At 39.0% G+C, this 14,972-nt stretch overlaps 1 protein-coding gene across 1 annotated transcript; it reads right to left on the reverse strand.

The window, feature by feature from the left end:
* Nucleotides 1-61: 61 nt before the first annotated feature.
* On the reverse strand, nt 62-13,465 carry LOC126273349 (cytochrome P450 6k1-like). The gene is made up of 3 exons (XM_049976897.1): nt 12,574-13,465; nt 5,046-5,282; nt 62-72 (listed from the first exon to the last, which is right to left on the reverse strand). The coding sequence occupies exons 1-3, from the start codon at nt 13,463-13,465 to the stop codon at nt 62-64; spliced, it is 1,140 nt and encodes a 379-aa protein (XP_049832854.1).
* Nucleotides 13,466-14,972: the final 1,507 nt, after the last annotated feature.

Here is a 14,972-nt window from a genome sequence, read left to right on the forward strand (position 1 = left end):
TTTAATAAGTACTCCACATTGGTCCTCGATGTGGAGTTTTGTCTCCCTTAGCAATTGTACTTCAGTTGTTGTCTGAAAATAAGTCAAAGAAAATGTACAAGCGTGGTATTTACAATAGAGAAAGAGAAAATGTCTTAATCATTAAGTCCTAAACCGTTTGGTCAATTAACTGTTTTCTGAAGGCCTTTGCCAACTGCTAAGTATTTTACGAAACGCACTACAGGCAGGTATCAATATGTGCTGTTTTGTCACTGTCGGTTTGTTAAACATCTATTGTTTATGTACCATGTCATGTTTTTATGGCCTGCTTTATGGTGTAACTGTTATTTTCATCATTAAGTGTAGCAAGGTGTGTATTAGGAGAGGACAGTTTGAGCACTGCATCATCCAAATTATTATTCTTCGGAGAACAGAAAGACATTAACATCATTGTGCAGGTTTTCATGCCTACGTCACAAGCTGATTAGGAGTGACAAGAGGGAGTACCATACAGAACAATTAACAAAATGCCTGAAGGCGATGGAATTTTAATTCTTCTAGGTGCCTGTATTACTGTTAGATTGAAGGGAGTGGAAGGTGGGATTACTACAAAACAGAATACTCATTAACAGCAGTCAGCGTATATTCAAATGAAAACACTTAAACTTGGGAGAGGAAGTATTCTTTCTATATCAACCGTATCCATTTGCGCAACCATGCAATTATAAAACTAAATTGTTAGTCAAAACACTAACATAAACTTGACTACTCCCGTCACACACAGTAACAATTCACTGCTCCTGGACCATTGACAATAATTTCAAACAAAATTTCATCATAGATCTTATAGGAATTGTAACAAATAACAGATATTCAAAATGATGCATAATTATTGTTTTGTGGTCTGAGGCTTGGTGTATGGGTGATACCCAAAATCCATTAATAAATTTGAAAATACGGTTTAAGATGTTACAGCATTCTGTGACTGATAACAATGAGTGCAGAGGGTTCTTTGTGCGAAACAGTTAATAATGTAAAGTGTTGAAGAAATGAACATTTAAGGAAGGCATTAAATACTCTCTCTCTTTCTGCTGAATAAATGAAGATATAAGTACTCTCTCTCTCTTGTATGTATGTGTATCTGTGTGTGTGTGTGTGTGTGTGTGTGTGTGTGTGTGTGTGTGTGTGTGTGTGTGTGTGTGTGTGTGTGTGCGCGCACGCGCCCACGTGTACGTAGGCCATAGGATGTAGGTTGTACCTGCTTGCAAAGTAGAAGTGCGATTCCTTGTTAGAGCACTTTTCAGTCTTCTGCGTCTAGCCAGCCGTGCAACAGAAGGTAAATGTGTTCAATTACTCTATCTTTAAATGATAGCATTCACTTGTAATGTGGTGACCCTTTTTCCAAAATTACAAAAAATTTATACGCAGAAATCGTTTTCCAAACATGTACCTAGGAACAAAAATATCCAACTGGGAAAATCTTGTCAGTACTGTATTTAACAGTATATTTGTTACATTGTTAGTCTACTACACACTAATAATCATTAAGAGAAATCAGACTAAGGGGAAACATTGTCAAAAACCAGTTTAAAGTTAGAAACATTTTGAAATAGGATCTATTGAAAACAGATACAAATTTCCATTTTCAAAAAAGGTAAAGTTGTTAGGACGGTAAAGAAACTCTGTTCACTCGCACATATCACATGTCGCATGGTAGAAGAGCTTGTCTCCGTTTTTAGGTACAACATGGTGCACGGTCAAAGGAGTATGGCTTAGTAATCCACATACATGGGAGTTTGTTCATCACGAAATTGTAAAACTGCAGAACTAACAAAATCTTACAAATAACGTTAATATATTATAAGGCACTTACTTGTGTAGACTATAAATGCCTACAATTGCTGCACAAAACACAACCTCAAATCTCACAATAACGAAATAAGCAGAAAATTCCAGAAACTGGTAATGGCTGTCTTTGGTGGCATTACTTTCGTGTGATCCTAAAATGAGTCATTAGATTGAAACATCGGCTAAGAAACATCATATGTTCCTAGGTATATTATTGTAACGCTACAGCACTCTGTAAACAGCAAGTAACAGAATCAGGTAATGCTAGCCAGCGATAAAATGTGAGTCTTCTTGGACACATAGGCATCTTCTAAGGTAGGGACGGGATGGTGGAGAAGAAACGATTCATGGACTGTAAATTCCATTCGTGCTTTTGCTTGATGAAATGGTTTTATTGCACTTGCAAAGTGCGTGACTTATGCTTGCAGTGATCATTCGATGACGTTCAAATGTGTGTGATTCAAAAATGGCTCTGAGCACTATGGGACTTAACATCTGAGGTCATCAGTCCCCTAGAACCTAGAACTACTTAAACCTAACCAACCTAAGGACATCACACACATCCATGCCCGAGGCAGGATTCTAACCTTCGAGCGTAGCAGTCGCGCGCTTCCGGACTGACGCGCCTAGAACCGCTCGCTCACAGCGGCCGGCAAATGTGTGTGAATTCCTAAGGGACCAAACTGCTTAGGTCATCGGTCCCTAGACTTACACACTACTTAAACTAACTTATAGTAAGAACAACACACACACACACACACACACCCGAGAGAGGACTCGAACCTCCGGCGGGAGGGGCCGCGCAGTCCGTGGCATGATGGATACGACGGCGTTCAATAAGTAATGCAATACATATATGTTCTCGGCCATAATGTTGTATTTGTTATGGAGCATCGTATAATGCTCCCGCTTCAACTACCATAGTTTCACGACGTTTAGATACGTGGCGCTGCTGTACGTAGCCTTCAAAATGGCGCCTGTGAACGGATGTGCGTTTCGAACAGAGAGCTGTCATTGAGCTTCTTTTGGCTGAAAACCAGAGAATCGCAGATACTCATATGCGCTTGCAAAATGTCTTCGGAGACCTGGCAGTGAACAAAAGCATGTGAAGCCCTGGGGTGAGACGTCTGTCGCGCGAACATGTCCGATCACACACGTGCCTGCCGGCCGCACACAGCAGTGACTCCTGCAATGGTGGAACGTCTGGACGCTCTTGTTCGAGGTTATTCACGGGTCGTAATAAAACAATTAGCTACACAACTGCATGTGTCTGTCGATAGTGCTGACACACTCGTTCAGCAGTTGGGTACTCATGGGTGTGTGCCGGCAGGGTTCTAAGAGAAGACCATAAAGATTAACGAAGGACCTTCTGTGGAGCTGCTGGCACGTTACATGGCTGATCGTGACAGTTTTTTTGAACATCGTCACAGGCGATGAAACATGGGTTCATCACTTCGGCCCGGAAACAAATTGGCAATGCATGGAGTGGCGCCAAGTTAAAGCCACACCCTCAGCCGGTAAATTCATGGTGACTGTCTTCTGGGACTATGAAGGGTTTATTCTGTTTGATGTCCTCCCCAATGGTCAAAGTCCAACTCTGAAGTGTATTGTGCCACCCTCAGGAAACTGTAGAATTGACATCAGCGTTTTTGTCGCCACACAAATGCAAACGAACTTCTCCTTCTCCATGACAACCATGACACCTCGAGGCCTCACACAAGTCTGCGCATCCAAATAAAGAACAAATCTTCACTGGATTGTTTTCCTACATCCGCCCTACAACCAGCACCTCGCATCTTCTGATTTCCATTTGTCTGGCCCAATGGAGGGTGCACTCCGAAGGAAGTACTACATGGACGACGGGAAGGATATTGACGTGGCAAGACTTTGGATCCGACGTCAGCCAGTAAGAGTAGTACCATGCGAGCATACAGGCCCTCTCAGTATGGCGGTGTAAGGTAATCCCATTAAATGGAGAGTACGTTGAAAAATAGGATTGTATTGCACTGTATGTATTGCGCTCCGCCACACACCGTTGGGTGGCTTGCGGAGTATAAATGTAGATGTAGATTTGTTAACTGGGGGCCTAGAAACGACGGAGACGCTTCATTCCCGCCGCAGCCGCAGTGGTCAACAATCCCACGACGAGTACTGCGGTCCACTTCACCCCTCCGCCGCCCCACATCCAGCCCAGGGTTATTGTGCGGTTCGGCCCCCGGTGGAGTCGCCCCCCCCCCCCCCCTCTTCCACGAACGTCTCACACCAAGCAAGTGTAACCCCTATGTTTGTGTGATAGAGTAACAGTAGTGTAAGCGTACGAGGAAAACTTATTTGCCCACATAGTGTAGCTGAGGCGGAATAAGAGGAACCAGCCCCCATTCGCCGTGGCAGATGGAAAACCACCGAAAAATCATTCACAGATTGGCCGGCTCGCCGGACCTCGACACAAGTCCGCCAGGCGGATTCGTGCCGTGGACCAGCCGCTCCTTCCCGCCCGGAAAGCCGTGAAACAGGATTAGTAGCCAAAAGAGTGAGCAATAATATACTGTATCGGAATCCTGAATAAAACCAAACTGCTTTCTGAAAAGAAATTCATTGCATTACTTATTCAACGCTCCTCGTACATTAGTGATTGGCCCATTTTGTAAAGATATGAGCATAAATCTTCGTAGCAATACTGTTGTGTAGGACGTCAGTGACTGATCATTTTCTAGGAGTGAACTGTGTCATAATACGTGAACAAGTAGTATAGGGAACAAGTTATCTAATTACGTCGTTTGTTTCGACTGATGTTCATAAGGGAGACATAATGTTTTAATTATCATCCCACAGATTTGAAGTTTCTTTACGTCTGCATGTCTCAGTCCAGTTACGCACTGAAATCCCCAGCCTACGGCAGAAGACCACTAGCGGAACCGAAAGAAAATAACGCAGCCACTGTCAAACAGAGATGGGCTGCATCACTCTGGTTTGGTCCCAATAGCCGATTCCTACGACATTGCGGCGTGGCGATTTCATTGTGTACCTGCACAGATATACCGGCATACAAAAACAAACAAAAAAATTTCGTAGTTTAATTTTTTCGATGTGATAATTGTAACTTTTTTCTACCACTTGTAATAATTAAGATCTTCTCCACTAATGTCCATTAACGGGTTCATAATCCTACTTTAATTATAATAATGTATGATCAAAGTAATGAAAAACATACAACCTACCATTCACCACCTTTTCCAAATACGGCATCTCGGTCATTATAATGTCATACGTCACATCACCATTGTTCTTCTTCAGTACGTCGTCAATTTCTTCTTGCAACTTCTTCTGGATATCCGGATGTCTAGAGAGCTCATACAGACAGAAGCTTACGGTGGTGGAGGATGTTTCGAACCCTGCGAGGAAGAACACCCACGCCTGTGCTGCCACCTCCTTGGTCGTCAGCGTCTTACTTTTCTCTGCCAGAGACAAAATATGTTCGTAAACAGACTGTTACTTATATCATAAAACAAATCAGCTTAAAGATACAAACCACTATCTCACATGGGATCGTTAGAAGCTAATTCCTGAAAATTGCTTCCAAAATGTTCTTACATTATAAAAAAACTGTAATAGCAACAGTAATGGTTGCAGAAAACGTGCCTCTAACCCATATTACCTCTAAATTTGTAATATGGAGAAAATAATTCGTAGTCTTAAATATGATACATAATAATTTATACACGATGTTTGAAGCAGTTAGTCCCATACTCTGAGGAGGCAGTGTTGGTGAAACTAAAACTAGGTGGTATAAATGTAAGTCAGTAAAGAAATATTGCTATGTAAAGATATGGGCTATTTTACTTGTTTCAGGAACGACGCTTTATTTCTTACGGATGACAGTCTCTGTACTTCTCCCACTAATGCTAATGTCAGTTAAACCAGTTTCTGACAATGACCGTGTCCTGAAGCGGAATACTGAAGACGTGCAATTCGTAGACTGCACTGTATTTATATATATGTTGAGTTTTACATGGAATTGTTTAATAAATTGGCATAATAATTACTTATGGTCAGGTTGAAATACTCGATCGATCATGGAATCAAATATCGGAATGGTGCGAAAAGTGTCAGTTGACCCTAAATAACGAAAAGTGTGAGGTCATCCACATGAGTGCTAAAAGGAACACGTTAAACGTCGGTTGCACGATAAATCAGTGTAATCTACTTGCCATAAATTGAACTAAATACCTAGGTATTACAATTACGAACAATTTAAATTGAAAGGAACACATAGAAAATGTTGTGGGGAAGGCTAACCTAAGACTGCGTTTTATTGGCAGGACATTTAGAAAATGTAACAGACCTGCTAAGGAGACTGCCTACACTACGCTTTTCCATCTTCTTTCAGAATACTGTTGCTCCGTGTGGGATCCTTACCAGATAGGACTGACTTGAGTACATCGAAAAAGTTCAAAGAAACGCAGCACGTTTTGTATTGTCGCGAAATAAGGGAGAGAGTGCCGCAGAAATGATACAGGATTATGGGATGGACATCATTAAAAGAAAGGCGTTTTCCGCAGCGACGGAATCTTCTCACGAAATTCCAATCACTAACTTTCTCCTCCGAATTCGAAAATATTTTGTTGACACCGACTTACATAGGGAGGAACGACCAACAAGATAAAATAAGAGAAATCAGAGCTCCTACGAAAAGGTGTTCATTCTTCCCGTGCGCTATACGAGATTGGAATAATAGAGAATTGTGAAGGTTGCCAATCATTTTTGGACGTCAAATTACTCATGCTATCGGAGAACGTTTCCCTTGTGGAAGACAACGTATGGGAGCCCCCCCCCCCCCCCAATTTTTCTTTACCTCGTAGGACAGTATATTAAAGAAATATTTATTTTCTGGAGGTTCAGTAACAAGGCCTTCTCATTCACATGACTTTAATCACTGATATTAATAAATACATTTCATCTTCCATTTCATATCTGATGTAACGCGAGCCAATCAGCAATGAACACAGCTTAGAAGAGCTTATCTGCTATGCATGTGACAAAATCTGACGGCAATCAGATGTATTCTCATAAATGCGCGAATCTTTGGGTAAGTGAGCTGAAAGGTGCCTAAGAATAACCGGTAAACATATCGAGGGTCAGTTTAAGATCGGGTGGTTGTACAATATACTCAACATGCAAGGTTCACTGCTTCCATTCTCACGGTAATTAGTAACAAAAACATAAAAGTGAGAGCCTCATGCTCTCATTACTGTCATATTCACTAACATATTGTTATTTAAGGCGTTTGATGCAAAAGTCACGGAAATGTCGATTACAGGGGCTTGGGACACAAAAAGGAATGGAAATTATTACTATATGAGCCACGGAATTACTCCACGACTTCTGATCTCTATTTGCATGCAGCGTTTGGATTACTTTTTGGAAATATTATTGTATACTGTAGTAGACACCAACTACCTACCTAAATTTTCAAGGTATCCCGTCACAAGTTGTCTTTTAACATCGATACAACTGGATGAGTGCTAGTAATGGCAGAAATATCAATTACTGTTATTCAAAACAAGACGAAGGGAGTTCGTAGCACTAATTTCCTTATCACCACAGTGCCAATATCCTGTGTTGTATCTCAAAAACTCCCCACAATATGGCATGAAATGAGAGCAAGAGACACTGTCGATGGCAAAACCAAAAGAACTAAAGTGGTGTAGTGATATTTATTTTCCCAGGCACAACATCTTTAGTGAATTAAGACGCCAGTTACTGATCACTGGAATTGAACCGCTCACGCAGTAGGTGTCAATGAAGAAAGATTTTGTTAGGAGATTAAGAAAGGGGATTTTTTAGTCCTAATACATATTCCTACTGACACCTATAGAGATGATGGAGCTGATAACATGAAAGCAATTTAATGGTATTAATATCATTCTTAAAGAATGAATTGTCGTTCTGCGATTAGATTCTAGATACAAATATTCACCAAATTGTTACTACGACTGAGAGAGTGATACATGAATAATTTGTTTGACAACGTCTAAAGTAGTACGGCTAACCATTAAGGACTTACAATAAAACTGCAGTAAGCAATGATGTCTTAGTAATCAACAACATTAAATCTCACGTCATTGAATGAGATCTTTGTTGTCTATGATATGAATGAAAGCGTAGTAATAGTAGGATATATTGATACAAAAATGTTTTAAGCTGACAGTGATATATGTAAGATTTCTGTAGGTACCAGGATAAGGAACAAATGTGGTTTCAGAGGAGCCAAATTACAGACAAAGATGGCACCTATAGGCTGAATCAGAAGGTTTACCACATGCGTAAACAGGCTTTACAAGCCATGTGAAGGCAACCTGCCTAGGAATGAGACCCTAAAATAAACACCTCTGATCCTCCAGATTGCGGGTCCTGCATTGGGATGGTACCTAATCTACTTAAAGCATTAAAACACTCGTAAGTTTCATAGAAAAAAGCCAGACAGACCCGATAGACGCAACCAAGGCTAGAAAAAAGGCAAACGACTTGACAGAGCGGATAGATTGAAGACTGCTGCATGGAATGTAAGTAATCTGAACGTGAAGGAGCTTGGGTTGTAAAGAAAGTAAAAATGTAAAGGTCAGCAAGAAGGCTTGAGTACATACTGATGTGTAGTGGCATAGAACACCAAAACAGGGTAAGTGCTGGAATTGAACTATTAAATGATAAGAAGTCGTAAAAGACCCTCACATTCTCGAGATATGTAAATGAGAAAATAATTATTGCTCGACATTAAGACTGAAGGAAGTTGTCTCACCCTGAACGGACTATATGCACCATGTGAAGGAAGGGTAGACTATACTGAGTAGTTCTGCCATACACTCCAGGAGGATATAGGCGAACAGAATGAAGAAGATTATATAACTCTGACAAGAGATTTAAATGCGAGGAATATGGAAATAGAAAATGTGGTAGGAAATTATGGAGAAGCACACCTTAACAAAAATGGAATAAAATTTAGAGCATTCAGTAGTTATAACAAACTAAAAATCAGAAACAAATTGTTCCAAAAAAAAGAAATATGCAATATATTTGGAATGCCATAGAACTGAGATCACTAATTTACTATGTATTAATCAGTGAAAAAATAAAGGGAGTGGTACAAGATACATGAGTCTACAGGGGAAGCAACAATTTAAAGATTATTTTATACTCGTTAGTAAAATGATTATGTGGCCAATGTGGAAGAGAACAGTATAAAGGAGACAGGATTTTAGTACAAGAGATTTTTATGAAAGATGACTGACTAAGTATGTGTTAGAAATACAACAGAAGACATTGGCATAGCATGGAACAACATCAGACAATATCTTATAAGAACGATATGGAATACTGAAAGAGACATTAAGAGAAAAAGAAAATGCTTTTTGAATTTAATATCAAATGACTCAGAAGAATCAAGAGAAAAACACAAATAACAACGAAAGAAATCAAAAACGGTTGTAAGGAGTGTTGGAATAGGTTTGTCACTCAAACAGAAAACGATGTGCAAGGGTGTACAGACTTCTGTTATAAATTGTTGTTGAGAAACCTGAATAAGATGGAGAGAGATAATGTGAAGACAGTTATAACAGAAAGTCAGGGTTCGGTGAAAAATCATAAAAATCATTGGTGCACTAATAATCAGTTGATTGAAGAAGAGGAGATGATTGAAACAAATAGCTTGATCCAATTCCAGAAATACTACGGCAATAACTATTTATACATTTGATAAATACCCGCTGGCTTGGAAACAGGATACTGGAGCAGTGGAGGGGAACAAATCTAGTAGAAGTCTTCAAGACAGGACTTACATCCAGCATAAAAGTTATGGAGGAAAATAACTATCATGAACAAAGGATAGAAAATATACACTAAGATACTTAATGCTCATTTGCAATCCATAGCAGAGACCATGTTATCTGAAGATCAGTATGGGTTGAGGACAGAAAGATCTTTCTTAAGTAATGTACACACAACAAAAACAAGAATGCAAAAGTGTAGAGAATATAAGCTTCTGATATATACATCACAGTCATTGATTTTAAAAAGGTGTTCGACAGGGTAGACAGGAATATACAATAGGAAATTTTACAAATACATGGGCACTGTGAACATCTAACATCAGCAATAAAGAGCCTGTATTTGAACATACAGATAGTTCTGCAGGAAGGAAGAGATCATCAGATATTCATTATAAACTAAACAGTCAGATATAACTATACCCTTTCCCTGATACTTGAAACACTATTATCGATTTCACCTTACTTATCTCATATAATATCTTTGTTTGCTTGTGTTTCATTTAATCTCTGTAGCACCATATTCTTTGATGTAACATCTATGAAACTATCTTGTTAATAATTTATGTTACTATAGATAATGCATATATGTAATTTCGGAAGCAATGCTCTGCAAAAGTTCTGAAATATTCAAATTATTCTTGTGGAATTGCTTCGTGCTTAAAGAAAGTTTCTTTGTGATCATGTTAAACCTGGAAGTAACTCCCTCCGCCAAGAAACTGGCTTGGCAGGAACGGAAAAGGTGGATTTCGCAAGAGTCCTTTCTGTTGCAAGTCAGTTGGTGGTTAGCCAGCAAACTGTTTTTGAGCTGAATGAGGCAGAAGGAGCAATAAGAGTAATGAATATTGCTTCGGATGTGGAAGACTTTTGGCTTATTTTTCATGGCATACATTGGTTACCTCTGAACTACAAATATCCGGCACTAAGAAGAGCATTTTCAGAGCTTGTTATACGAAAGGAGCTGTGACTACTTTTCTGCCTTTTTTAGTTGCCACAAAAGATCGCCACAACCATCACCTTCATCTCAAATAATCAGATGAATGCTGTAAAATTGAATTGATCAGTTATTTAGTTTCTTACTAAAATAATAACAGTGTTTTGTTCGAACTTCATGTTGAGACCTATATTTTAAACTTGACTCATTTACCTAGGCAGGGTCATTTACCAAGTGCCACAAAGTGTTTCCAACTATCCTACGTAACTTAACTGAAAAGTAATTGCTTTAATGAATAATGTTTGATAACTTTTGTTGAGCAGGAGATTTCTTTAACATTCAGTGAGTCTTTTTTCTGAAGTACTCTAGGTGATTTTTATGGAAAAATAGGTGAAGTTATACCGAAATATAATTACAAAAGGAAGATCAAAAGTATTTTGTTTAGATGTCATTGTTAGTGCAGTAATAAAAGTATTTGCATCAAACTTATTCTTCAAAGTAGTTACTGACTAATAAATGGGAAGGTCTAGCACATGGAAATTAATGTACAGCTTTGTAGCAGTGTTTACATTTTCACGTTGTAACAGTGATTACATTTTCACGTATCTGTAGTTAAAAGTGTTTTTCATATTGTGGTTTGAAGGAAGTGCTCAGCTTTAGTCTGAGTCCCTGGAAGATCCTCATGTCGAAGTTAGTTGTGCCCCACCACCAGTAATCAATTGCATGTAACGGTCATTAACTTACGTGCTTTAAAGTGTGAACAGTAAGTCTTATTGAGACCCAGTTGTTGCCAATAGGTTTCATGTTCCTTCTGCCTAGTTCATATCAAATCACTGTTAAAATGCTTGCTAAGTTGTGCTACTGTTTGATATCCTATTTCAGTACCTAATTTCAATATCAAGTAAAGTCAATACCTATCGTTAATTTTCTTTATGAACAGTTAAGTACTTGGCACAAGTTTGGCTAATTAGGGTGGCGAGCGTTTTCTTTTAAATAATTGGAGTTTCTTTCATAACTAATAGAACTTTGGTGTGAATGTCGTTTGTTCTGCTGCTGCTAGTCTTTCGTGAAACAAAAACTGTCCAGTACCTGTCCGTTTCACACAATCACTGTCAAATTAAATTCCTTTCAAAGGAGTAACATTATCCTCGTATTGCGAATTTAATATAGCCAGTAGTGTTATACAGTGTTTAATATACATTTATATGGCACCATTCGTTTGTGGCAATTTAGTTCCATCAAAATTTGTTGACCCAGGAGAAACCACACTTGTTAATATGCTGCTATCTCATGACGACCTGCTGCTTATAGACAAAAAAGAAGATGGATTGCAAAGAACGTTACATAAGTTGCACCTCTACTCAACTCAATATAATCTGAATACTTCCATAAGCAAAATAAACATGATGGCGTTCATAGTAAGAAACCCCTTAAAGCCCAAATAAAGGATAAATAACCAGATAATTCAACAAGACCCTAGCTACTGTGACTAAAATATGTCATTTAACGGCAATAGGAACATGAATATTAAATAAGTTCCAAATGATATGTAGCACTATGGGGTGAACATTAAAGAACAATATCCGTAAAGACGTCCAGCTTAAATTCTATAATATAATGGCTGTCCCTAGGCTGCTTAATGGAATGAGTCATGGATAACAGAGAGAAAGAGAGAGAGAGAGTTAAAAGCAGCGAAAATAAAATTTCAAAAATCTGTAAAAAGATGTTCTAAAGAAGACTGATTTATAAATAAAGAGACCAGAGAAGTGTTGCAAATGTGTAACCTAAATGATAAAATACAGCGACATAAAAGTGGAAATATTATTTGGACCATATTTATGAAAGAAGTAGATGTAAGCCAGTCGGAGGAAGAACCGTGGGAAGCCCAAGGAAAGACGAGAATAAATTATGTAAAACCAGGATAGGTTACGAAGGGCTAAGCCTTGTTGGGAAGAAGAAGAGAAGAACAAAACGCTGATAAAGGAGACTTACGTTCAGCACTCTTCTGCCCAGTTATTGAGAAGCTGTCATCAACATATCCAATGTTCTTCAACTGAATCATCAACTGCATGAAGTCCTTCCTAATGACGCCTGTCTTCTCTCGGTGTTTGACTGTGTCATCAACGACGCGTGTAAAGTATTCTGTGATGTCCTTTGGTGTGAAGGCTATTGGCAGCAGGTTGCGCAATTTGGGATTAGAGAATCCCAGGGCCTGAGTCAGGTAAGAACGGACAGATGGCTTGAAGAAGCGCCGTCCCCATTGCCGGAACTCCGCCTCGGGGTTGTGCTGGCTGTCAACGTCGATGCCGAAGGCGCAGGAAGCAATGACGTCGGTGGAGTAGCGGGCAATCAGCTCGCGGACTTCCACAACGCTACCAGCAGGTGTGACGTCAGCCAGAACCCGCGCGCAGTCGAGCACTATGCCGAACATGGCGCGCATTTTTCCCGACGTGAACGTGGGGGACAGCTTCTGTCGCAGACCCTTCCACTTGGTTCCTCCAAGGAAGAAGAGGTGCGCCGTCAGGTGGTCTGTCTCCTCGTCTACGTAGATGCCCCGGTCGGGAAAGTAGTTGAAATCCTTCACTATGATCGTTTTGATCAGCTCTGGATCCCTCACAACAAGAAGAGGGTTGTTTAATGAGTAAATACCCACTACGTCCTTGCCTTCTGTTTCAAAATAAACGTCTTTCATATCTTCACCCGGACATTTCCTCATTAGTGTCGTGTTCCAGCCATTACCTAGTGGAAAAGACGGCTCCAGGTATGGCAGACCCTTCTTCTTCCAGTAGGTGTAATTGATTTTGAAGGTAACGTACAGTACTGCGAAAACTGTTGACAGTACAGCCAACATTTCAGTCACCCATGAATCGAAGAAGATAGCCATTTTGGTTCCTATGGAGAAGAAACAATAGATTAGAAGATTAATATGATTGGATTATATGCATTACATTACTTACTACTTATATGACTTGCTGCGTTGCTCAAACAAGTGACCGCCACAACCATGTAAAATAGTGAAGCTGACCATTAACTGTATTTCAGTGACTGTATAAGTTTGTTGGCTTACATTCAGTATCTATATAAATTAAAAAGTAAATGTTTGTTATTCCAGAATAGTGTATCCCCAAACGTTCTAGACCGATTGCTAAGAAGTTTTGACACAACGTTGCTTTCAAATACAGAAGTGTTATTTGGTACCTATTTCTTTAATATATTACATACAATACTTGTGTATCTTTGTGAGACTTTTTGTAAAAATGCATCCCTGTTATTAAATTGACATACGTTTATGCATTACATACATTTAAAATGGATAAATAAAAAAGCACATGCATATTCCAATAGAACGCTGTTCCAAAATTTCAAAGCAATCAGTTAAAACTGTCGGAGATTTGCGACTAGGAACATCAACATTTCCTATATAAATAAAAATGTAGATGTTCGTTACTACAAAAACTTAAATTTTCGAAACACTTTGTGGATTGCTTTGAAATTTTGACACAACGTTGCGTTCGAATACTTAAGTGTTTTTATAAACCTGCTGGAACACCATCGGGTAATAGGTAATATATATGTAATAAAAGAGGAATAGTTATAAAAATGTACATGTTGGATTGTTCAAAATCATTAACCTCGGACATTTGTTGGCCTATTGCTCTATCCAACATTGCTTTCTGTTTTAGAACTGTAGATTATTTGTGATTACACTACAGATGTTATGGAACAAACATCAAAAACAAATTTGAAGCTGGTACCTTAGAATTTCTCCCCTCTTTAGCAACAAACTTTTGTGTGAGAAGGAAACTACTATAAATGTGTAAATGTCATACTATGAAATTATTCCGTTACTCACGTGAGAATGTCTCAAGTAATGGCTTGTAAATGAACAACTACGTTCTAAACTAATCACCATTAACTCAAACGTAAACGAAACTAAGACTGAAAACTATAGAAATAGCTCTTAGCACGAAATGATTACCGTGATTTAAGTAAATACAATTTTCTTACAGTGTGAAGAACGTATAAATCTCCTGGCTGGGTAGAACAGGTCGCCACCATTTTAATGGGTGACAAAGCAGATATTCATGCAGAATTTGTGGACGATAGTAAAAATATGATTGATGAAACATTAATTAATAATATATGACAGAAATATTTAAAATTTTCATTGAGTAAAAGACAACCACCTAAGTTGGAGAAAGCAGTGTTACTGACAAAATGATGGCAGCTGCAACGACATCGGATTTCCTCACATTTTCCTCCAAATCCTTTACGCCAGTGAAAACTGAATATAATACAGTGGATCTCAATCTCTTCTTGCACAGTCTGATGGGCGTAATTTTTCTACAAGTCGTATCGAAAATCCGTCATTCAATGAGCGTTAGAGCAGC

This window comes from Schistocerca gregaria, chromosome 5, assembly GCF_023897955.1.
Source record: "Schistocerca gregaria isolate iqSchGreg1 chromosome 5, iqSchGreg1.2, whole genome shotgun sequence".
In the NCBI taxonomy this organism is placed as follows: domain Eukaryota; kingdom Metazoa; phylum Arthropoda; class Insecta; order Orthoptera; family Acrididae; genus Schistocerca; species Schistocerca gregaria.